General features: G+C 34.7%; 1 protein-coding gene across 2 annotated transcripts; it reads left to right on the plus strand.

Moving 5' to 3' along the window:
• Positions 1-413: 413 nt before the first annotated feature.
• Positions 414-5,970, plus strand: LOC131056212 (disease resistance protein Roq1). Of its 2 annotated transcripts, none has more exons than XM_059207955.1 (5): positions 414-1,285; positions 1,388-2,528; positions 2,635-2,901; positions 3,034-5,358; positions 5,550-5,970. In XM_059207955.1, exons 1-4 carry the CDS (start codon positions 753-755, stop codon positions 4,474-4,476), a joined length of 3,384 nt encoding a protein of 1,127 aa, XP_059063938.1. In that variant the 5' UTR covers positions 414-752; the 3' UTR covers positions 4,477-5,358; positions 5,550-5,970. The 2 variants fall into 2 exon arrangements, with proteins under 2 accessions (XP_059063938.1, XP_059063939.1); XM_059207956.1 differs by having other exon boundaries at positions 3,034-5,347.
• The last annotated feature ends 19,995 nt before the right edge of the window (positions 5,971-25,965 follow it).

Consider the following 25,965-nt stretch of genomic DNA (forward strand, 5'->3'; position numbering starts at 1 on the left):
AAAATTGAATCTAGAAAAGAAAGCTCTGATTTTAAAATAAATGAGTGAATGTATGAATAAAGGTGCAAATATAAGCATAATAAATAATGAATATATGAAAATGTGTAAATAAGAATAGAATACATTTAAATAAAAAAGTAAATATAAATGATAAAAAAATAAGAATAAATAAAAACTGATAAATAAAATAAAAATATTACTATTTATCAATATATTAAACCATTTTATCAACATAAACATTTAAAATTAAATAAAATTAACATAAATATTCTCATTCAACTATTAAAAATTACAATTCGTAGACCTTTTTCTTCTATGAAATTATTATAACATCTCTAATTTTCTACAAAACATTATATATTGCAGGAAATCTTTTTGCCTTATTTATCCCAGTCAACACGGCAGCGAAAGGGTTCCAAACGCACTCAAGTCTCCCAATTATACGTTCGCCTTTAAACGGAACTAATCATTTTCGTTCCCTCTTTCCCTTTCGATGTTTTGACAAAAGGACTGAACCTTCTCTCACAGGTGGGCGCTTGACTATTTCAAAGCGTATTCGTGACTCTTCTTTAACTCGTTCTTTCGACATTAACTCGCCTGAATTCGCTTGCACGATGAATTAAATATAATTCACTCTGCCCTCCTCTTTTGACATTAACTCGTATTTCTTTCTGCATACTGCAAGCAAATCTGTTTCGCCCTGCTTTTTTTCTGTCCGTCTTTCTTTCAACGGGTGATTAACGTTGGAATCAATGGCATCTTCTTCATCATCTCATCGGCAAATTCAGGAATTTAATGTCTCCTCTGGAATAGAACCTGCTGGCAAAAGAAGAAAGGTTTCTGAATCTACAAAATTGTTCGATGTTTTCATAAATCACAGAGGCCCCGATGTCAAAGAAACTCTGGCTACTCAGCTTTACAACTGTCTTCAGCAGTTGGGAATACGGGCGTTTCTTGATAAGGAAGAGAAGGAACTTGGAAATTCTTTTCCTTCTACCATCGAGACTGCCATCCGCTCTGCTAAGGTACACATAGCCATCTTTTCCAAAAGATATGCAGAGTCACCTTGGTGCCTGGCTGAGCTGGTTCTCATGTTAGACAGCCAGGCCAAAATTATTCCTGTGTTTTATGAAGTGAAGCCTAGTGACCTCCGCCACATTGAAAAGGGAGCATACGCTGATGCATTCAAGAAATATGAAGAAAAGGGCAGGTACCTGGAGAAGCACAACCAGTGGAAAGAAGCTCTTCAGTCACTTTCATTAATAGCTGGGGAAGAATTTGACAGGTAACATTTCTGTGTTTTGGTAGTTGTAATTTGTATAAGTATTTTGTTCCTTTAAATGAGGTTAACTATTTTCTTATGTAATTTTTCTTTCGTTTTATAAAGATTCAGTGACTGCAAAAACATAATAGTAGCAGTGCAAGAAGAGGTAAAAAGGAAAACATGTTTTCATGTTGCTGAATATCCAGTGGGGCTTAACAACCTTGTGGAAGATTTTGAAAGGCATTGCCTTGAAGAACTTGTACAAGATTTTGAAAACCAGTTTAGACTGAAGACTGTGAAGAATAAGGTTGTGGTAGTTGGCATTTTTGGAATGGGTGGGTCGGGCAAAACAACTCTTGCAAAAGAATTGTTTAACCGAAAGATGTCTACTTATTCTAGAGCAAGTTTTCTGTTTGATGTGCGAGAAGCATCTGCGAGAAGCAACTTACCTTATTTGCAACTTAAGCTTCTCAAAGATCTCTTTGACACACATCATCTGAATTTTACAAGTACGGAAGAAGGAATAAGCTATCTCAAAGATAATCTACAAAGGAGCCCTGGGCATTTAAGCTTCCTAATTGTTGTCGACGATATCGATCATGTCCAACAGTTAAACGCTCTACTGGTCAGGGATATCTTAAAAAAATCTGGCATAAACAAAGCTCTGGTCATTGTGACAACCCGGGACGTCGGGGTGCTTGTTACCTCAGGGCTAACTGTTGGTTATAATTTAAAAGGAATGGATAAAAACCACGGGAGGAAACTCTTCTGTTGGCATGCCTTTGGCCAATCCCATCCATGTACCGGGCACGAGTCAGTGGTTAATGAATTCGTAGACGTGTGTGGAGGGTTACCTCTGTCTCTCCAGGTTCTCGGCCGACATGTCCATGGTAGAGCTCACAGTTATTGGAGGTCACAATTGATTAAAGCTAGAATGATGCTGCCTCGAGATGTAAAGCAAAGATTGAAAATAAGCTTTGAGGCATTGGATGATGAACAAAAACAGGTTTTCATGGATATTGCCTGTTTTTTTGTGGGCAGATCTAAGGGTACAGCCGAAAGAGTATGGGAGGCATCAGGGTGGAATGCTCAACATGCACTGGAGACACTCAAAGATAAATGCCTTGTGGAAGAAATCAACGAGATTCGGGGAGATGTAATTTTATTGAGAATGCATGACCACCTGAGGGACTTGGGAAGAGAAATGGCACTTGAGCTCAGCCCTCCCCAACGCCTGTGGCGTCCTCAAGATCTGAAATCTTCGGTATGTCTGTTATCCTCTCAAATTTCTTCTTAATACTGTAATATTACAAATCTTAACTTGTGACTAGCTATATCAATGGAAAATTGAGATTCTTCTGTGTCTGCAGGCTTTAATGGGTTTCAAAAATGTCCTCACCCAAACCAATATGAGGTGTTTCCACTCCATTTTTGACAAGTCCATTGGTTCTCAAGTTACATTCTTTTTAGGCCAATCACATAATTGTGTTGAGACGTCAGCTTCCTTGCTATGGCTCAAGCTCGAGGGGAATTCCACGGAACAATCAAGTATTCCTTCATGGATTCCTCTTCAAAATTTGCATCATCTAGAAATCCACTCTGGACAGCTCAACACGTTGCGGGAGAATAACATAGAGGTATTTTGATATTCTATGTAAGAAATTAAATTCCCTTAAAACTGTATTGTGGAATTCCTTATGTTATGGTTGCCTCTGAACTATTTTTTTAAATCATTGAAGTCTTTACACAAATTTTATCTTGAATTTCAGGCACCTTCCCGCTTGAAAGAGCTGCTGATTTATGAAAACTCTTTGAAAGAGTTTCCAGATTTATCAGGAATTTCAGATAGTTTAGAAAATGGATTCTTAGAAAGCCTTGAAAAGCTAGTGATTAGCGGTGAATATTTTGTATCCAAGATATTAATTAGTGGAATTCACTATCCCAGCCTTGACTCGATCACACTTGAATATATGGGAAATCTTATGGAAGTGAATTTAAGAAGTGTAAAGACCTTAAAATCACTTGCTATTGTATATTGTGATAAACTCACAAGATTGACAGGAACATCTCATCTTACAAATCTTGTCCTATTAAGGATTACTCAATGTCCAGACCTTGAGGAGCTAAGGCTTGCTCATCCGAGCTGTCTTGAAAGGATCACAATTGGTTATTGTACAAAGTTGAGAAGTGTGTTAGGAATATCTGATCTTTTGAAGCTTGTAGAACTGGATATTTATTATTGTGAGAAGCTAAAGTTTGATCACTTGAGTCTTTCTGGTATGAAATGTCTCGAGAGGATGACATTTGATAAATATGTAAAGGTGAAATATTTTGAATTGGATAGCTGTCAAAATTTGAAAACAATACAGTTTGGTTGTGAAGAGCTTGTAGGACTAAGCATTCGGACCTGTCCGGAGCTTGAGCGGTTGCCAATTTTTAGAGGCCCAAGTTGCCTGGAGAAGATTATAATTGATAGATGCAGAAAGCTCAAATGTCTTCAATTGGATGGTTGTCAAATTTTGAAAACAATACAGTTTGGCTGTGAAGAGCTTGTAGAATTAAACATTCGGGGCAGTCCGGAGCTTGAAGAATTGACAATTTTTAGAGGCCCAAATTGCCTGGAGAGGGTTATAATTGATGGGTGTGGAAAGCTCAAATGTCTTCAAGTGGATGGTTGTCAAAATTTAGAAAGTGTGTTAGGAATATTTAATCTTGCAAAGCTTGTAGAATTGGAAATTTGTGGTTGTGGGAAGCAAGACTTTGATCACTTGTGTCTCAGTGGTCTGAAGTGTCTCGAGAGGATTAAATTTGATACACTTGTAAAGTTCAAATATTTTGAATTGGATGGTTGTCAAATTTTGAAATCAATACAGTTTGGCTGTGAAGAGCTTGTAGAATTTAGCATTCGAGGCTGTCCGAAGGTTGAAGAATTGCCAGTTTTTAGAGGGCCAAGTTTCTTGGAGAGGATTATAATTGATGGATGTGAAAAGCTGAAATGTCTTCAAGTGGATGATTGTCGAAATTTGAAAACAATACAGTTCGGCTGTGAAGAGCTTGTAGTATTAAGCCTTCGGGGCTGTCCAGAGCTTGAAAACTTTCTCCTTTTTAGAGTCCCAAGTTGCTTAGAGAGGATTATAATTTCTGGATGTGGAAAGCTCAAATGTCTTCAAGTGGATGGTTGTCCAATTTTGAAAAGTGTGTGCGGAATATAAAGTCTTGCAAAGCTTCTAGAATTAGAAATTTGTAGATGTGGGAAGCAAGAGTTTGATCACTTGTGTCTCAGTGATCTGAAGTGTCTCGAGAGGATTAAATTTGATACACATGTAAAGGTGAAATATTTTGAATTTGATGGTTGTCAAAATCTGAAAACAATGCAGTTTGGTTTTAAAGAGCTTGTAGAATTGGCCATTCGGGGCTGTCCAGAGCTTGAGAAATTGCCAATAAGAGGCCCAAGTTGCCTGGAGAGGATTATAATTGATGGATGTGGAAAGCTCAAAGCTCTTCAATTGAATGGATGTCAAAATTTGAAGAGTGTGTTAGGACTGTCTAATCTTGCAAATCTTGTAGAACTGGAAATTTGTGATTGTGGGAAGCTAGAGTTTGATCACTTGTGTCTCAGTGGTATGAAGTGTCTCCAGAAAATGACATTCCATAGAAATGGAAAGGTGAATTATTTTGAAATAGAAGGTTGTCAAAATTTGAAAACAATGCAGTTTGGTTGTGAAGAAGTTGTAGAATTCAGCATTCGGGGCTGTCCGAAGCTTGCGAAATTACCAATTTTCGCAGGTCCGAGTTGCCTGGAGAGGATCATAATTGATGAATGTGGAAAGTTCGAACGTCTTCAAGTGGATGGTTGTCAAAATTTGAAAAGTGTGTCTGGTAACTTTGAGCTTAGGCAGGTGCATATTATAAATTGTCCTGAGCTTGAAGAGGTGCCGAATCTTGACAGACTGCGCTATTTGTGGAGCATTACAATTCACAGCTGTGAGAAGCTCCAGAACATATCAGGTATCGAAGAATGGAATGTATCACACAATATGAGTCTCTGTTATTGCAGCAATGCACTAATACGGAGTTCCATTCGTAAGTTGAAGGTAATTATTTCAATCCTCCTTTTTATCAGGGAATCGTAAATATCAATTTGGTGTGTTTTTTGAATATTGGTCATCAGATTTGTGTTTTCTTCCGTTCTTACAAGACAGTCTATATTTACGTAAGTTAAGTGATTTTTAATTGAAAAGAAATTACTGACGATGAACTGAGAGTATTTTGTCTTTTATTTCAGAATGTGCAGCTATTTTGTCCCGCAGTTTTGATTGGAAGGGCAGTGGATGGAGCAGAGTCAACTTCAAACCAATTCTCTTTTTCTGAATTTGAAACCTATGCACTAACTAGTGGCGACAGGCCAATGGTTGGATTCATTGTTTGCTTTGTGATAAAGGTCGATAGTTCTTCTCCGGTAGAAGAGGTGAATAAAATTTTCTACCCTAGATTTCAGGTGCGACAAGGAGAATGGATAATTACAATGGTAGTTCGTAGAATGAGTTTTACGAACTACGAGTGTCAGCGAATTGAAGATACTCTAAGGAATTGTGGAATATTGAAGGGGGCTTTTTGCGCAAAAAGTAAGGGTGTGCATGTGTTACGTGCAATTGTTGATAAGCTATATCATTCATAAATGGAGTCGTCTTGGAAATTGTTACAAAGTATTATTTTATTTGGTATAAGTAACGGTCTACATGTACTCCTCTCCAATGTTCTCCGAACTATTTGGAATTAATCGTAAATTTATCTCTTTTTGGTGAATGTGAGTGGTTCGTTGGTATAGTTTCAAGAATCAACTGAATCCGAAATGTCGAGCAAAAATATTCATATAGTTGATTCTTGAAGCTATACATGGTAACTTAATTATTATTATTAATTAGTGATCATATTAATTGTGTAATAGACATGTTGATAGGTATATATATATATACAATAGGGATGCTATATAAATAGATATCAAAATTGAACGGAATGCAAGTTTTGTTAAAATTTCACAATAGAAAGTAAGCTATAAAGTGTAGTTAGGAAGCACTTGGATCCCGTAGCTAGATTTTTGTTGAATTATCTTTGATGTGGGAATATCATTGATAATTGAAGGCTACAAAGATGTGTAGAACTATAAAGTGTATTTTAGTCTCAATTTCGTGTCATTTTTAGATCCAAATTAATTTTCACATTTGAGTAAGTCTTTGTTTGTATCAAATATTTTAGAAGTATCATAACATTTGAGTGGTTGGTACACTTGAAAGAGTCACTCAATCATACTTTGCTCACTTTTTCATATTCAAGGATTTCAAAGCTTTAAGTTTGAGGGGCCCTTTTTAGTTGAGAGGATAAGGGTCTTATTAATTGAAAAAGGTATAATTATCCCAATGCAAGAAATGTCACAACATATATAAAGACCAAAAATACCTATAGAGAACTTGTTAAAGAAATTCTTCTAAAATAAATGACTATTCTAAACAATTTTCTACCATATAGAAAAACATAGTTTATTTCAATATACATTCATCAAACGATAAACTAAGTAGAAGGTTTCATTCTCACTTGTCTTTAATAAACACATCACAATTACATGAAAAGCCTTGACTATTTTACTTATACTCAAATCAAATTATTTTTCCATATAAAAAATAAAAAGAAAATGAATATATGTGAAAATGAAATAGTTAAATGAGATATACTTTGGCTAGACATTCAAAGTGATTGGAAATAAATGATTAATTTTTTTAGTGTATGCATATACATGTCAAATTATAGAATTCACAATTTGTTAATCACATTCATGAAAATGCAAGGCTTTTTTGTTAGTATGTTAGTTATAATCATTTATCAAGCTTCAATTATGTGGTATTTATGGAAAATTTATTCATTTGAATTATATTCTACTCATCAATGGATGAACTAAAGGAGCTCTATGATAAATGATTCATAAGGAATAACATATGAATAACACTTTTCCTATGGGATAGTAAGCTAAGTGGCCTTGATTTGGATGAAATGTCATAGTGAAGCATGTCTGGTTTAGAGTACATTATTAGGATGTATGACCTCCTGGGAAGTCCAAATAATTCACCCTATAATCATCACCTAGATGTACTCAGTGCTAAGTGGACTATAAATGTTAATCAGATATGTGTTCATGGGAACCACCATAGATGAAATATGATTCATTGATTCTCACTAAAAACATACATAGCTAAATCCTAGTAAAACAACATAATTTGACCCATCAAAAATATGTCACTGACTTGTTAGTGGATGATTTAAAATGGCCCTACGATGAATGGTTCATAAGGTACAACACTCTCTACATTTTTTTGAATGATGTAACAATATAACTTAGCTTCAAAGTAGAAGAAAATTCAAGGTTAAATATGATTGGGTTGAAGTAGTGTTTAGATAGGCAACCTCCTAGAAAGCCTCAATTCTTCACCTTTTTGAGCATCACCTAGATGTGATGAGTACTAATGTAGTCTCACACATTGTATCCCTTTATAGTTTCAAAGGCTATCCAGAACCTACAAGTTTTCTTTCCCTTAAGTGATTTTAAGAATATTTGTGTTTTATTCTACTCTTAAACTTCATCTTTAATCCCTCAACTTGATCATATCAACTGCTAAAATTGGGATCCAATCTAATATCACAAACTCAATACTAAAATTCTCTTTTAGAGAGGTGATTTTGGGAGGAATAGGGTGTTTAGCTCCTTAATCTAGCCCAAATTCTCTCAAAAATATTGTGTTGAAAGTGTTTACCTTTACTTTTTAAAATTTGGTATCAATATTTTAACTTGACCATTTTATATCAACCTAAATTCCAACACTCCAATTCAATCCAGAAGCAACAAACTAAAAGCATTCTACATTCAAGTATGGATATATGTTTGTCTTTAATATGTATAGAAATGAGATCCTACGGTTACAAATTAAGATCTGAGGATTTTGTTATACAACATTAGAAAATGGATAGGTTCAACTAAAGTCATGATAGGAGATATGAGAACTTGGATTCTATTCCTTTATTTTAATAGAATTGAGATTATGAAGTGTGTGTGTGAGATCAAGGGTTAATGATGGCAAAATGAGTGTTCTCGCCAATAATAATAAATTATAAAATAGATAATAAATGTACTAAGACAAATTTGGAAAGATGATATAGAAAGAAACCTGGATGTAAAAAATGGAAAAAAAATATATGCTAGACATAGTTATTAGGTGCCCTAGTTTGAAGGCAGTTGCGACTATGTAATGACCTCCATATTATCAAAATATATAATTTGCATAATTATAACAATTTTACCCATAATTACACATAAATAAGAAAATATTTTACTAATTAATACTTTATGCTCATTATACCGAAAAGTAGTTACTTAATGTTATAACTTGACAAATTATTTAGTATAACTTGACACTATTTAAATTTCATGAGCCAAGAGATTTGCAAAACATAATAAAATTACTTTAGTTACAATAGACCATAAGGTCTATTTACTATTAATATACAATACAAGGTTGAATATCATCCTAATAGTGACTCCCAACATCTATCTTCCATGCTTACATCACAGGCGAGAACACTGCCAGAGCACTTTTCCACCCAACCATGAAACATTTACGCTTCCTTGGAGTTCTTGCTAACATGAAGAATCACTGACCCTGCATGAAAAAGTTTACTAACTTGAAACTAGCAATGGATGGAATTTGGTGCAACATGAAAATATCTAACAAGCATATCACCTATGACTATGTAGTCTGATTTTCATTATATGGTAGGAGGTAAGAAAATAAATTAACATTTATACATCATATTGATTAAACACTTTGGCCAAATATTTATGTTGATTATCGACAGGTAAATTAGGTGTCAAGATTTACCCTCTCCTTTCGTACCATATTCAACAGCCATCCAATACACACATGATAGGTAATTAACACACAACCATTCATTTAAAGGCTAAGACAAATGTACATGTGCATAGAAAAGTTACAAGAGTTCTTTAGACTGATATGTGATAGTTGATGGTTGACAATTTGATCTTATGTTCAACATTGGATGTGTCTCAATGTTCGCTTGACAAGTGTTGCCTAATTGTTGTTCTACCTATTTGATTAAGCTCAAAACGATGAAATTTTTTGCCCCCATCTAGGTTCAGGATTTTGCCCCCAGTCTACAAACAAACTTTTATTACGACATATACACTGATCCAAACCATGACGAGAAATCACCTGTGATGCCTGCGTATGTACAAAGGCTTTATGATGGATATGAACAGCACTGACGGAAATGAATGCAAGCAGAAGGATGCATGAACCAATAGATGGAAGAGCTAGCTGATAGATAGCGCATGTTTGCCAGGTTTTCACCATCTATTTTTATTGCACTTTTTCTCATATTTGATTTTTTTCATTGTTTTCGTTGTTTTTGTATTTTATGTTTTTTTACTTCTTTTTTTTTTTTTTTTTGCTTTTAAAACTATTTTTTGATTTTCTGCTTTTGCACTGTTTTTGGATTTTCTGCTTTTTCACAAAACTTCTTCAGATGCATGCTATTGATGGGTTCCTCGAGCTGATCCCCATCCTGTGTTGATAGCTGATATGCTCCTGACCCAAATACTGATGTGACAAAAAATGGACCTAACCAATTTGGTTCAAACATCCCTTTCTTTTCTTGATCTGATTGGTTTCGTGGATTTTACTTTAGTACTAGTTCCCCAACTTGAAAGACTCGTGGTTTGACCTTGTGATTATAACTTCAGCACATTCTTTATTGATATACCTTTAAATGATCAAAGGCATTTTGTCTACGTTCATGGATCAATTCTAACTCAATGCAATCTAGATTTGGTCTTCATCTGCCTAGATAAGGCCTTTTAATGATACTCGTAGAGAAGGTATCTTTACTTCTATTAGCAGTATTGCTTCTGATACATAAACAAGAGAGAAATGTGTGGCACCTTTTGGTGTTCTGATACTGGTATGATAGGCCCATAGAGTAGGGTTCAATTGAATATGCCAATCTCTATCAGCATCATTCACTGTCTTTTTGAGGATTTTCAAAATTGTTTTGTTTGATGCTTTTGCTTGCCCATTCCCTTGTGGATAGTAGGGTGTGGGAAATTTGTGTTGGATCTTGAATTTCTCATAGAGCTCTTGTACATCCTGATTCTTGAACGGTCGCCCATTATCAGTGATAATGGTCATGGGTATTCCATAGCGACAGATGATGTAGTTCAAGATAAATGAAGCAATTTGTTTTCCTGTGATATTGATGAGAGGTACTGCATCAATCCATTTTGTGAAATATTATGTAGCTACAAGGATGAATTTGTGACCATTGAATGAAGAAGGATTTATCTTTCCTACTAGATCAATACCCCATTGGAAAAAAGACCAAAGATGTTGCCAAAGAATGAAGTTCTTGTGCTGGTGCATGAATCAAATTCTCATGGATCTGATATTGTTTGCATGTTTTAGCTATGTGGAAAGAATCTCATTCCATAGTTTGCCAATAATAGCCCAAGCATATGAATTTTTTCGAAAGGGTAAGACCACTTGAATGAGTACCATAAATGTCATTATGGACTTCATTTAAGGCCTTCTCAGATTCTTCTTGCTCAAGACATATTAAAAGAGTACCGTCTAGACCTCGCTTAAAAAGGGTATCTGCGACAAGAGTATAATGGGAGGATTGGCGAATAAAGTTTCTCTTTTGATTTTTTGACAAATCGGGAGGTAGGGTGTTTTCTTTCAGGTATGTATAAGTTTGGCCATAGCGGGAAGAATCATGCCCAATAAGGTGACAAATAGTTTGGGAATCGGGACAATTATGAGCAGGGTAAAACAACTCTTCCACTAAGAATTCATAATGCTCTTGATTTTCTTGTGTCTAAAGCATTGAAGCAAGTGTTGCCATGGCATCTGCTGCTTTGTTGTCATTCCTTGGAATTTGCTCAAAATTTATTTCCACAAAATACTTCTTGAAATCATCTACCATCTTTTTATAAGGCATGAGTTTGTCATCCTTTGTTTGGTAATCATCATTAATTTGACTGATGACGAGCTGAGAGTCTCCAAAGGCATGAAGTTTTGTAATGTTCCATTCTATAGCCATTTTGATAACTGTAACCAAAGCTTCATATTCTGTTGTATTGTTGGTGCATGGAAAACTTAATTTGTATGCTTTCAAAATTGTATGACCTTGTGGCGTGATGAATAGAATAACTGCTCCTAATCCATGTTGTGTATATGAACCATCAAAGTATAATTGCCATGTTTTTGTGGTGACCGTTAGGATATCAGCATCGAGAAATTCAATGTGTAAAGGACAATCATCTGGAAGCAGTTCCTCTGCTAGTTGGTCTGCAAGGACTTGCCCCTTGATAGTTTTTCTGTCCACATACTCCATATCAAACTCACTCAGGATCATGATCCATTTTGCTAATCTTCCTGTTAATGTTGCCTTGCTGAGCAAATACTTTAATGGATCGATTTTAGCTATCAACTTGATGGAGTGAGATAGTAGATAGTGTCTTAATTTTTGAGAAGCAAAAACTACCGCCAAGCATGCCTAATCTATTGGTGAATAGTTGAGCTCGTATCCCACTAGTGTTTTGTTGATGTAGTAGAGGCTCATTTTGTTCCTTCATTATCCTATTGCAAGAGAAGAACTCCTAATGATACTTCGGTGGTCGATACATAGAGTAACAATGGTTTTCTTGGAATTGGTGATATTAGGAAGGTGGTTGCATGAGATAGGCCTTGATATTGTTGAATGCATCCTCACATTGATGGTCCCACTTGAAATTAACATTTTTGTGTAATAGATGAGTAAATGGTTGACATTTATCTCCTAGTTGAGCAACAAATCTTCTCATTGACTGGAGTCTTCCTTGGAGTGATCTAAGTTGATTGATATTCCTAGGAGATACCATTTCCATGATTGCTATGACCTTAGCTGCATCTACTTTGATGCCTCTAGCTGAAACAATGTATCCCAATAGCTTATCCTAAGTGACACCAAAGGAACATTTCTTAGCATTTAGTCATAGCTTGTATTGTTCTAACCGGTCAAAGATCTTTTCTAGTATCCCTATATGTTCTTCTCTATTGTATGATTTGGCTAATATGTCATCCACATAGTCTTCCATGAATGTATGCATCATGTCATGGAATATCATTGTCATAGCTCTCTGGTATGTGGCACTGGCATTCTTTAGTCCAAAAGGATTGATGCTCTAGCAGAAAGTACCCCACGGACATGTGAAAGCTATCTTTTCTTGATCTTCAGGTGCTATTTTAATCTAATTATATCTAGAGAAACCATCCATTAGAGAAAACATGGAGTGTTCAATAGTTAGATCGATAATGATGTCAATGTTAGGCAAAGGAAAGTCATCTTTTGGACATGCATTATTAAGATCTCTGAAGTCTATGCATACTCTGATACTTTTGTCTGGTTTGGAAATAGGAATGATGTTTGATACCCATTGAGGATATGCTACCGGTCTGATGAATACTACATCCAGTAATTTCTTTAGTTCTACTTTGACTAGGAGAGCAATATGTGGATGCATCTTCCTTAATTTCTATTTAATTGGTTTGGCTCCTGGACTAACATTTAAGTGATGCAAAATAAGCTCTAGATTCAACCCTGGTATATCTGCATATGACCAAGAAAAATTGATTTGTCGTCATTTGAACAATTCTATATATTGTTGCATTTCTTGTTTCAGACAGAGAAGTTGTTGGATGTAGGATCTTTGGTTGCTCTGTTGTCCCAATGTTAATTGTCTCTGTTGGTTCGGTCAAAATCGATGACCTTTCTTGATAGTACTCAAGTAAAGTATCAAATCTCCCATCTTCCAACGCCTTGAGGAGGTTTTCACCGTTAGATGCGTCCTTTCTTTTTACCTTTTCTTGATCTAATGTTGCCAAGAAATGATTTTTAGCATTAGACCTGATATTGTTTTCTTTATTTTCATGTTTGCGACTGCGAGATTTGGCACCCACTTGACTGGAAGATGCGTTGTTGAAATTCCTGGTCAAAGTTGTTGTAGGTTCAATTGCATTAGGATATATGGATATGGAATGGTCATTAGGAAAGGTATCAATGGAAGTATGTCTTTCATTTTCCCAATCAATAAGTTTAGGGTGGATTAGAGGTAAGAGGTCCTCAAGTTGAGATGTCTCAAGGGTATCAAGGGTCATGACAGAGATGTCAAAATTTTTGATATGTATGTCAATGCATAGAATGGTACTCTCATCATAATGACCTCGTGCAAGGAGCTTCTAATTGTCCTCGATTAAGTCCAAGTCAGCCGAATGTGATCCTAATTCAAGTGGGATAGTTCCTAACGTTTGCCTTACATATGTGTGAACTACATCGACTCCTACATCTTCTTCAAAGCAATTTTCTTCAGCTGATTTTTTCTGAATGATAGGAATCCCATTCCCATTCATTAGAATCTATCTTAGTTGTAGCTTGCAATCCACAGATTTGTTCATATAGTGTTTGATTGGTTTCTTCTATTTTTATATCTTTTCTTCTTTCATATTCAGCTTCTTCTGGACTGAGATTGAGTTTTGTCAACCTTACTATGAGCTCTCCTTGATTAGTACTAGGTTCGTGCTTATTTTGATTGAGAGTTAATGCTTCTTGGGTGGTAACATTAGTTTGCTTTTCATGTTGATTTGTGGCTTTCTTCTTTTGCCATTTCATGTTTGCTTGTGCTTGTTTCTTGGCTGATGCTTCTTCCCTTTCAATTACAGGTTGTTCTTGTCTATTTTCATATTCCTCTTGTTGTTGGCTAGGAGATGTATCTTCTGGTAGAGTAATTTGTCCATACCCTAAGCCCGCTTTGTCTATAGCTTGCTGAATATGACGTTGGATAGGTTCTGAGATTCCTTCTTTTCTTTTTCCTATAGGAACTATTCCAGTGTATCCCATTTTTTTAAGGATGTTAAATCCTTTTCCATACTTTTTCTGTAGGTATTTTGACATTGTTGATCTTTTGTTGGACTTCTTCATCCTTGTATAACCATTGTAGTACATCTTTGTCTTTTGTTTCCTCTCATACGGTCCCAGCACTAACAAATGCTCCATCAAATATTGGAAGATGTTTCACAATTGGTTGTTGTTTAGAGTTTGATGGTTTTCCATAGGATTTAGGAGAAAGTGGTAAATGGGATAGCGAATATTCTTCATTCCCTCAATCTCTTAGCTGCATTTGTTTTTCCATACTTGACAAAATTGAGGCAAATGATTTTTCTTTGGTTTGTTTGTTTGAAGATGATGCCTCCCTATTATGAGGAACAATGACCTCTTGAGCTAGTTTGAGATTACTACAGTATTGAAATGCATTTGAATCTGTTGAGATCGTGATTTCCTGCGCATTGTAGGGAAATTTTAGGCAGTGATGATATGTTGATGGGACAACTTCTATGTCATGTATCCAGGGTCTTCCTAAGAGTATGTTGTATGATAAGTCCAAGTCTAGAACTTGGCATGATGTGTCTTTCTGGAAAGGTCCCACTCTGATGGGTAATATTATAATTCCTTTAGAGGAACACTCTTCTTCATCATATGCTTTGATGGTGATCTTTTTCTGGGGATCAACTGCATCTTTTGAATAACCTAGAGCATGAACAAGACTCAATGAGAAAATGTTTAAGCCAGCTCCACCATCTATTATGACATGTTTAACACGCATCTTGTGAATGAGGACTTCAATATGCAAGAGAGAGTTATGGGGATGTTGCATTGACATGTCATCTTCCTCGGTAAATGATAAGCAGTAAGGGGTTATGAGGTGTCCCACCATGGTTTGGAATTGATCGATATCAAGATCTTTGGACACTATTGTATCTACTAATTTTCTTTCTAGAATTTCTTTGTGTGCAGGTGAAAGATTTAAAAGTTCTAAGATGTATATTTGTGTGGGGGTCTTTTGTAGTTGATCCACTAGACTATATTATTTTGTAGTGGATGACGTGTTAGTTGTAGAACCCGACAAAACAACTTTGGCTTTGCTTCTTGTGATAGCATGAGCAAGTTCTGTTAGGACCGAAAGGCAACTGAGAGGGGGGGGGGGGGGGTGAATCAGTTGTCTATGAATTTCAACCCAATTATGAATTATTTCAACTTAATACTTAATACCGGTAAACCAATCTTAATGCCAGTTAACAGATTAACAATGAATATCAATATCGGTAAAACTTAAAGTATGTAACAGAAATAGAAACAACATCCACAACACATAACACAAATATTTTTGACGTGGAAACCCTGTAACGGGAAAAACCATGGTGGGAAACCTTACCCACAATCATATGATACTACTACAGATAGTATGTGCACATAAATGGGATCTGCACTTGCAGAAAGGCCAACCACCTAGAGCACACTACTCAAATGGGAGTCCCAATGACTACAATAGGATGGTTAAATCCTAGAATAATGTACTACTCAAAATAGCATCTCCAATGTTGGATTCAATACCGGTTTAAGCTCTGATAAACACCTTCAAACCTTCCTCTAACCTTCGAATGATGCCTGCTTGAATAGCTCTATGATCTGCTCATATTCGCATATACCAAATACCACACTCTTACATTTTTATCTGACAAATGAGACCTTAAATTTATACCAAAACTAAGACCAAATGTGTAGGTCGGCTCACTAAGAATATTACATTAAAATCAATTACAAAATAGATCCAAGATATTGGCTTCAATACAATAACCAATAATAAATCATCTCCATAACGCGATGTGCCGATCTGGAATAGATAACGTGTGCTTGTCCATAACCTATACCTATTTGCCGGTAACAACATATGTCAACCCGAATAGATCAATAACCAAAACACTAAAACCAAGTGATCTCTAGATGATAACAAGTCTTCATCAGTGTCGGTGAACCATATAACCTGCCGGTGAACATAATCTGCCGCTTTAACATAATCATAGATCTCCAGAAGGATAAGTGTTGTCATCAATGAAAAAACTATTGCAACACATCCATAATACCAACAAGTTCTTGATGTTTCTCTTTAACTACGATCACATTTACCACATTGTCATATGCATGAGCATATTTCACCTTTGCTTTACCTTTATTGTTATGTTTTGTTGATGATTCACCCTTCTCATAGTTAGGAAGCGGAGTTTTGAAAGTTGTGTGAGATTCATTTGATGTATATCCATCCACAGTTATTACTCCATTATCAATCAAATCTTGTATGACATGTTTTAATCATTGACAAGCATCTGTTTGGTGTCCTTTGTTTCGATGGAAATCACAATAATGGTTGTCGTTCCACCAAGCAGATTTTACCTTGGGTTCAAAGTTTCTTGCTTCTGGCAAGGTAATTAACTTGTTTGTGAGAAGCATCTTTAATGCTAATCCAAGTGGTTCACCAATATTTGTAAATTTCCATTGAAAGAAATTGTTGAGAGTTAATTTTTGACGATTGTTGTTTTGTTGAGCCACTGTTGAGTGATTGGATAAATTAAAAATCGGGTGCTTTGGTTTTACATTGTTGTTATCCACTATCCCATCATTGACAACATTTTGATTTCTATTCCAAAATTTTGGCTTATCATTGTTGTTGTTGTTATTGTTATTAGGAGGATGAACTCCTTCTTTGTATAGCTTCACCTCACCCTTTTTTATCATATCTTCTTCCATTCTGATTCCGTTATCAATCATTTTTTCAAAATTTTGATGACATTGCATTTTCATATTATAACTCATTTGATCATTTAGGTTGTTGATGAATAAATCCATTTTCTCGTATTCTGGCACTGTACGAGGATATCGTGAAGCTAACCATCTCCATCATTGTAGAAAGGTCATTAAAGGTTCTCCACTCTTTTGTTTAGTATTACATATGTCGAGCATTGTGACCTCATGTTGAATGTTGTAAGACTGTTGTGAAACAAACTTATCCACCAATTCTGTGAATGATCTAATTCCAGGTGGGAGTTTGGAGAACCATTCCATATCTAGTCCACTTAAGCTCTTTGGAAATAATCTCATCAGCTATGTATCCTCATGTGCAAACTCCATACTCATCGTGCAAAATTCTCGTATATGATCTTGGGGATCAGTGCTTCCATTATATTTATCATATCTTGGAGTTTCGCACCCTGTAGGAAATGGTATCATGTTTAGATTTCTGTCGAATGGGTAAGGATAAATTTCCTAAAGCGAATATTGTCAAACAGTTCCTCTCTGCATATCTTGAATCTGTGTTTGCTGTGTTTGTATTTGTTGTGTAAGAGTTGTGAGAGCATTATTCACATAATTTATTCTTGTATAACCATGAGTTTGAACTCTAGTATGATCTTGGTCTCTTCTCGTATCATCTCAACTCTTTCTTGTGTCCTCATTAGATTTGACATGATTGAGAATTTCTATGTCATCCTTTTTGGGAATGGAAGTTTTCTCATTAGTTCTTGTGTTATCAGGAATTGATGTGTCGTCATTTTTGTGACCGAAAATATCCTCATGTCATTCGTTATCATGGAAAGATTCACTTCTCTTTTGTCCTAATTCACTCACATCAAAATCTTGGGGGAGTGTAGCACCAGATTTTGCTACCATTAGGAAGTATTTTTCTTTGTCGCCCTCAAATATTTTCACCATAAATTTATCGAATTTAGGATCTTGTTTGATTTCTCTAAAATGTTGTTCTTTTATTTCCCCTTCTTCTTGTATTTTGTTTTCGTGTTCCATGTTCCTATAATCTTCAGTTGTTTCAAATATTTCTATTTCTGTTTTTGCCATCTTTTGTCTCTGAGCCCTAGTTCAAACAGGCATACACGTGTTTTGAATATTTTGCGAGGTTTAAATCTTCTATAATGTGTCACATTAAGTGATCAATTGTTGAGGTAAATAATATAGATGGATAGGCACGAAATGATCTTTTCAAGTATTTGTTTGTTTGCAAGTTTTTCGATTTTAGTTTTGGAGTGCAAGTTTTGTGATTTTTGATATGACCAAGTTTGATAGGAATGATATATCATATGATAGAGAATAAGGTTAATCTGATCAAGCATTGTAGTTTCATGATAAAGGATGATAGATCCTGATGAGAAACTATGTTTGAACGATCAACTTATCAAAGAAAATGTGATGTTGCACTTTAAGAGGTTAGATCTTGAACTTGTTGGGGGTGAATACTTGAGAACCTTAGTGTATCTAGCTTTGAATTTTCTTTGACAGAAGATAACCTGATTGAGTGACCCAAGAAGATGACCTAGTCTCTATGTTTGACTATATCAGAAATGGGTTGTTTTTGTTTTCTGATTTCGGTGCAGTTTACCAGAAACACTGACAAACTAACCAGAAACGTTGCTATGCTACCCATAAACGCTAAAAAAGTGACTAGAAACACTGCCATAATGACCAGAAATGCTGACAAACTGACCATAAATGTTGCTATATTGACCAAAAATGCTATTCTGCAATGCAATGACTCTAAAGTTCAAAATAATGATGTTTAGACTCAGGAAATTGAGTGTTTGAACTTAGGAGATTGTAATTTTGATCCAACTTTGTGATTTTCAGACTCAGAGAACTGATATTTAGGCATAGCAAGTACAAACTAGGAGATCTAATGTTGAAACATGAGCAATTTGACATTCAAGTCGAGATCAACATCATCTGTTTTTACTTCCTCTGATGTCTTTTCTTTGGGCTGATTTTGCACAGTTGTCGGTGCCTCTGCTACTGTCGGTGGGGTGTCCTAAGCTGGTGGTGGTAAGTTATCCTTTATTGATAGGTCAAGAACATTGCCAATCTTATTCTTCCCTTTATCTCCTTTTTGGTATACCTTAGTAAAGGATTTGTCAACTTTTTATTTTTCTTCTCTTTTCTCTTTCTCCACAAAGAAAATATCCCATTTATCTGTTGTCTCATATGCTATTTCCTTTAACCTGCCGGCCATAAGGCTTACTTGTCAATGACCACTTGCAAAAACAGCTCTGTTAGCTTCAAATATCAATTCATCAATTTCTTGTCTAGATTTAACTAGATGAACAACCAACAGTGTTTCAACCTTTAATTTCTTATCCAATCCCATAATAGACATTCTTTTAGCTTCAAGTCTCAGATATAAATCATTTGGGAGAAAATTAATGACTTGAATAAGAACTTTCTTATATATATCTAAGTACAAAATTATGCTCTCTTCAATAGTGTCCTTATCTGAATCTTTAAAAGAATGATAAAACTTACTGACATTGCTGAGATTTCCATCCTGAGTTATTTCATTAACAAGCTCTTCTAGGGAAAGAGTATCAGATACCTTTTGTTCCGATTTCTTCTATGCAATCTTTGAATACTTGAATGCTTGGTGAGTCAAAAATGAGAAATTTCAATGCTTTATAGCCAAAACGTTAACTAACAACCGCATTAAACGCTTTATCGGTTAAGTGAATTTCCATGTAACTCAACATATGTGCCAGTAAAGAAGAATTATGACTTCTTACCACCATCTGAGGGTAAAATGCACGATCTTAAATTAGTTGCCTTACCCCTAAGGATTATTCCTTACTTAGATGAAGAATCTCTTGCCCGTGCAGGATTGCTTTGTTTTGTCGGTGCAGGGCCAGATTCATCATTTCTCTGATCTCTCTTCTTGAACCATTGTTTAGAGAATTCTTGCTTGATTTCATTCACCTTTTCCTTTCCTTTGTCATTAGATCCTTTGTTGTTTGGCGGTACATTCTTCCTTCTGCAAAATCTTTCAATATGCCCAATCTTGTTGCATGCATAACAAGTTACATTGTTTCTTTGAATAGCTTTTCCATAACCTTGCTCGGTTTGAGTTCTGCATTGATTATATAGGTGTCCAAATCTACCACAAGTATGGCATTTTACATTTATTTTGCAATTATTTGAGTTATGACCATATTTATTGCATTTGAAACATTGACTGATGGATGAGTTTGTATCCCGATTATTCCTATATCAGCATTGATTTTCCCTATGACCAAATTTGTTGCAATTAAAACATTTTCCATTGAATTTATAAGCATTGGGTTGCCTTACCAGTTTGTTGTGATCATGATTATTTGTAGTTCCAGAACTTTCTGCATGTTCAAATCCAAGTCCAAATGTTTCTCCATCAGGTTTTTGACTTTTCAGCATATCATCAAGCTTGTCTGAACTCTTTTTGAATTTGTCTTTGTATTCATTTGCAACGACCAACTCACCTTCCAATGTGCTAACTTGTCTCATAAGTTCCTCTTTGTCATGTTGCATCTGAATCAACTTTGTTTTAAGCATATCATTTTCATGACTAAGCCTTGTAGATTCATCAGCTCTTTCATTAAATCGTCTGGCCAAATCTTCTTGATTGTTCTTTCTATCTTCAATATCCTTACATAGTCTCATGGTTAAGTCTTGCATCTCATTCTTCATGTTACTATTCTCTTGTCTCAGTTTCTCTGCAATATCTCTGAGAGTTTCTTTTTATTCATCATCTTGATTTTGTAGTGACTCACACAATTTTTTTCTCTTAATCTGTGCCATGACCAGGTTTTCTTGAAGTTCTTTGATGAATTCTCGAGCAGATTTGAGTTCTTCTTGCAAATTGATATTCTTTAATTTTTCTGCATCAAAATCTTCAAGACCCCCTTGCAACTATTTTCTCAAACTTTCCATTGGTACCAGCGTTAGAATCTTCCTCAAGTTGTTAGGCTTCTGCAAATAGAGGACCAGGCTCTGATACCAATTGTTAGATACTTGGTTAATCCCAAAGACACTAAGAGGGGGGGTGAATAAGTTTTTGACCAGTAGATGAAAGATTTAAACTTATTTGTAATTTTGTAACTGAAATTAATATACTGGTAAACAAATAATAATGCAGTAAAGAGAAACAAAGGATTCAACATCAATGCACACCATAACACAAATATTTTGGCGAGGAAACCTGGTAAGGAAAAACCTCAGTGGGATTTGTGACCCACAATATTTACTCACTGACCAATATGAATAAATATTACTTAGTACAAAAGGGGCCTGCACATGTAGGAAGGCCAACTGCCTAGAGCTCACTACTCAACAACAAAAATGGAATCACACTGAGTACAACATCACAGTGATGTAAAACAAAAATGAACTCTTACAACTTGCAACAAAATGTTGGATGAGTTCGCTGTTATGCTTTGTTTGATACTGGTTCTGCCTTTGCCAAAAACCCTAGCCGGTATGCTGTCAAATGATTCTTCTTACATAGAATAGTCTTTGCTATGATCTACTTCTTATTCTGCCTCTGCCAAAACCCTAGCCAGTATGCTATCAAATGATTATGCTTACATGGAATAGTCTTCGCTTTGCTCTACTTCTTATTCTCTCCAAAATAAACACATCAAAATGCATATACAACTGTTCGCTATCATATATCTATCCTATCTCATATCACCGCTACATAAACATACATTTCATTTCCATACATTTCAAATGACCTACAAGATCTCATAAATATATGAGTCTTTACAATACAACATGTCGGCCATACAAACATAATTTACATTAAGATTTATTTCGTATAAACAATACTATTGCCAAGTCGGCTTGGAATGTCGATATGATCTGCAATCAGTGTAAATAAACCTTGTTGTATTTGCTGGTGCCGGTAGGTGAAGTCTATTGCTGGTTGAACCTATAAAACTTTTTTGAACCTTTTTGCCATCAATGACAACATCTACCTTTCTCATCTGAGTGTATAATGCCAATAATTGACAGGATGATTAGGTGTGTACCATGAGAATGTGTTTATCGATGCCTATATGATTTTTTTGTGATGATGTGATGCCAAAATATGTAATTATGATGATGATAATGCATGTGGATGTATTTATGAAATGGCTAATGATAATTCTCTATGATAAATGGTCATGATGCTATATGATTAGGTGTGTATCATGAGAATATGTTTATTGATGCCTATATGATTTTTTTGTGATGATGTGATGACAAAATGTAATGTAATTATGATGATAATGTGTGTGGATGTACTGATGAAATGGCTAATGATAATGCTCTATGATAAATGGTCACGATACTATATGATTATGCATTAATTATGATGGGATGCATGCCTATATGATGTAAAGTATTATCTATTTGGTACTAATGTTTATGAATTTATCTGAAAATGCACCTAAATGATGTAAATATATGTAAATGCTACTACTATTTTAAGAATTGTATGGATGAAAGCACATATGACTAATTTGTTAAAATAAACTAGATGAATATTTTGAAATGTAATCTAAAGGATATGGTAATGATGCAAATGATATGATAAGGATGTAATTGATAATCTAAATGATATGATAATGATGTACATGATATTCTTAATGATAAGGATGTAAATGATGATCTAAATGATATGATTATTGGGAAAATGGTGTTGTACACCTTGCATAAAACTGACGAGATTTTTCCTTTAAAAAACCAGAGAAATAATCACAAGTTAGGGAAAGTGTCCACATGCTTAAGATTATTCCCTCTATTACAATAGCTAACTTCTCTATCTCTATATCTAGCATCATCCTTTGGCATTTCACTGCATAGTGATAGATCTCACACTTGCAAGGACAAAATAACTTCTCAAGTTCGCTATCCCTCTGGTTTTGGCACTTCCATGCCGTTGCACTCAGCCTCAATAAGTCTAGGGACAAAGAAAATAACATGGAACTTCAGTTCCAGGCTTATATACTTATCATCTTCTTCTGCCCATGGAAATGCTTTCAGTGAAATGCAACTTCAAGGCAGAAGGGAAAATTCTCCGACATCTCCTAGAATGTTTGATGTGATGTGAAAAAAAATTGGCTCTCCAAATTTACAATTCTCTTCAAGATATCGGAGTTCTGGCTTTTCATGATTCTTAAGAGATGGAATTGGGAGACTTTTTTTCTTCTACCATTCGGAACGCTATCAGCTCTGCTTCAGTTCAAATTGCTATGTTTTCAAAAGAATATTCATGTTCTCCTGGTGTCTGGTTGAGCTTTCTCTAATGTCACAAACCAGGTCTATGTTTATAGCAATGTTTTACGGTGTGGCACCTTCTGATCTCCGGCCGTCACATCCAAATGGGACGTCAGGCACCTTGACATGCTTCAAGAGTGGAAGGAAGCCCTTCACTTTGTCTCATTCATCAATGGGAATTCAGTAAACATGCTCAGTGAGACTTTATTTAGGTGTTTGCCGTGAAGTACTGTTTTCAATTGATTTTAGTCAGAATATAATATATTGGCTTAAACAGCACATTCTAAGTTTTAATATATTTAGATGGTTCATTTAAAATCACATTTATAGGTGGGTCTTATTAAAGAAACTAAGTGTTATTTCAGATGAACCACCTAAACAAATCAAAACTTAGCTCCTGTCCATGAAGGTTCGTGAACTGTTTTCAAGGAGTAGATCCCATGAAACAAAAAAATATGCTACAAAATTAATTGAAATCTTTACCTGAATAATAGCAGTCCCTACTTCTTAGAACTATAGCTTTACCTCATCTTCCCATACATTGTTCATGGGGCCACTAGCTCCACAAATTGCTCCTTAAAATCTTGAACAATGGCCTCTTCATTGTATTATGTATTTTTTTCCTTATTCTTATCAAGACTAAAGGGTACTTCTTGCTAGCATTTAACAATTGTCTGCACCTCAAGGAAGAGGTCATGGATGGTGGATAGTTCATTGTTACTATTTGAACGATTTATAATTATATGGATTACTTTGGGAGACAATTCTTGAGGTATATACACCCCTAACAACTAATAATTGCACATCTTTAATATTAATTATAATTGTGTTTTTGTGATTTATGATCAAATGCAATTTTTGCGTCGCTCTTATGATTTGCCAGTCGTGCCCCAGATTTGATTTGATGTGATGCCCCAGATTCGATATTTGATGGTGATGCCCCCTTGGGAGATGAATCAATTTTTTTGAATTTTTTTGATTTGATTTGATGAGTTGCGTACCTTGTTTCAAGTTCAATGTGTGAAGCCTGATTTGTGTTACAAGCTGATATGAGTTGGAAAGTTGAGTTGTGTTACAAGCTGATATGGGTTGGAAACTTGAGTTGTGTTACAAGCTGATATGGGTGGGAAACTTGAGTTGTTTTACAAGTTTATGTGATTGTGGAGACTTGAGTTGTATTACAAGTTTTGATATGGTTTGTGATAACTTGAGTTGTTTTACAAATTGATATGAAATGAGAGGATTTTGAACTTGATGTAGATGAGCAAATTGTTTCATGTTGTTGATGTAAGTTTGATTTTGATAGCTTTGTTTTGATGTGGAAACTGATATTGGATAATATATACTAGTATGCATATATTTTAAGATCTAAGTAATGTATGCCGAAAGATATCAAATTTTAAAATATTTAACATTCATAAATAATAGTAAAGAGTTGGTTGTAATAAAATTGATGTGAAATCGTTTAATAAATCACTTAGACTACTTGAAGGGAAATTCAAAATATAAATATTTAACATTTTATTTATAATGATCTACTTATAAATAAATATTATGTTTAATATATATGATATTTATTTAAACCTAACCCTAATCATATATCTAATTCTAAGTCTAACCTTAACCTTAACCCTTATCTAATATTAAATCTAACCCCAATTGAATCTACACACTAACCCTATTTAAACCCTAATGTAACATTGATCCTAATGCTAATTCATCTCTAACCCTAATCCTATTTTTAATTTCAATTCTAAACCTAACCTTAAACCTAATCTAACATTAAATCTAACCCTCATTGATTGCTAAAGCTGAACCTATTTAAACCCTAGTCAAACATAAACCCTAACCATAATTATTCTCTAATCTTAACCCTATTTAAACCTTAACCATATATTAATCCCAACTCAAATAATCATAATTTTACCCTATCTCTAATTGAGCCCTAGCCTAAACTCTTATTGAACCTTACTCTAACATTATTCCTAACCCTAACCTTACTATCCTAATATTAACCCTAGTAACATTCAAACCATAATCATAATTAAATTAATCCTAACTTATTTTAACCCTAACCCTAAGTTAAAGGTTTCTCTTAAAACCCTAATTGAAGTTCTTATTTCTAATTCTAATTCTAACCATAACTGTAATTGAACTATAACATCAACATTTTTTGAACACTAACTAAATCCTAACTTAATTGAACCATAGCCCTAACTCTAACGCTAATTGAACCCTAGTCATAACTAAAACTTATTGCTAACCTTAATTGACTATTAATCCTAACTTTAACACTTATTAAGATACAACTGAAGTTGAACATTAACCTTAATCTTAGCTCTAACCCATTGAAACCTCACCTTAATTCAACCATTAATCCAAATCCTATCTCTAATTCTTATTCTAACCCTAACTTTAACCCTAGTATATTTTATGAATATGTTTTTAACTGGAAAGCAATAAAGGTAACTATAATCTGCTAATAGCCATGACATAGATACTGTAGACACCTAAAATTGTCCAGTCTAATTAAATAATTTATTTATTTATTTAATTAGTTTAGCCTAATTCTTCTATTAATTAAATAAATCTTTATTTATTTAATTAGTTTACCCTAATTCTTCTATTAATTAAATAAATCTTTATTT

Source organism: Cryptomeria japonica, chromosome 7 (genome assembly GCF_030272615.1).
Source record: "Cryptomeria japonica chromosome 7, Sugi_1.0, whole genome shotgun sequence".
Lineage (NCBI taxonomy): Eukaryota > Viridiplantae > Streptophyta > Pinopsida > Cupressales > Cupressaceae > Cryptomeria > Cryptomeria japonica.

Bases quoted from the DNA above. Each gene is read 5' to 3' on its own strand.
- LOC131056212 (XM_059207955.1), top strand. From the start codon at position 753: ATGGCATCTTCTTCATCATCTCATCGGCAAATTCAGGAATTTAATGTC. The intron at 1,286-1,387 runs GTAACATTTCTG...CGTTTTATAAAG, and splicing joins GCTGGGGAAGAATTTGACAG to ATTCAGTGACTGCAAAAACA. The intron at 2,902-3,033 runs GTATTTTGATAT...CTTGAATTTCAG, and splicing joins TGCGGGAGAATAACATAGAG to GCACCTTCCCGCTTGAAAGA.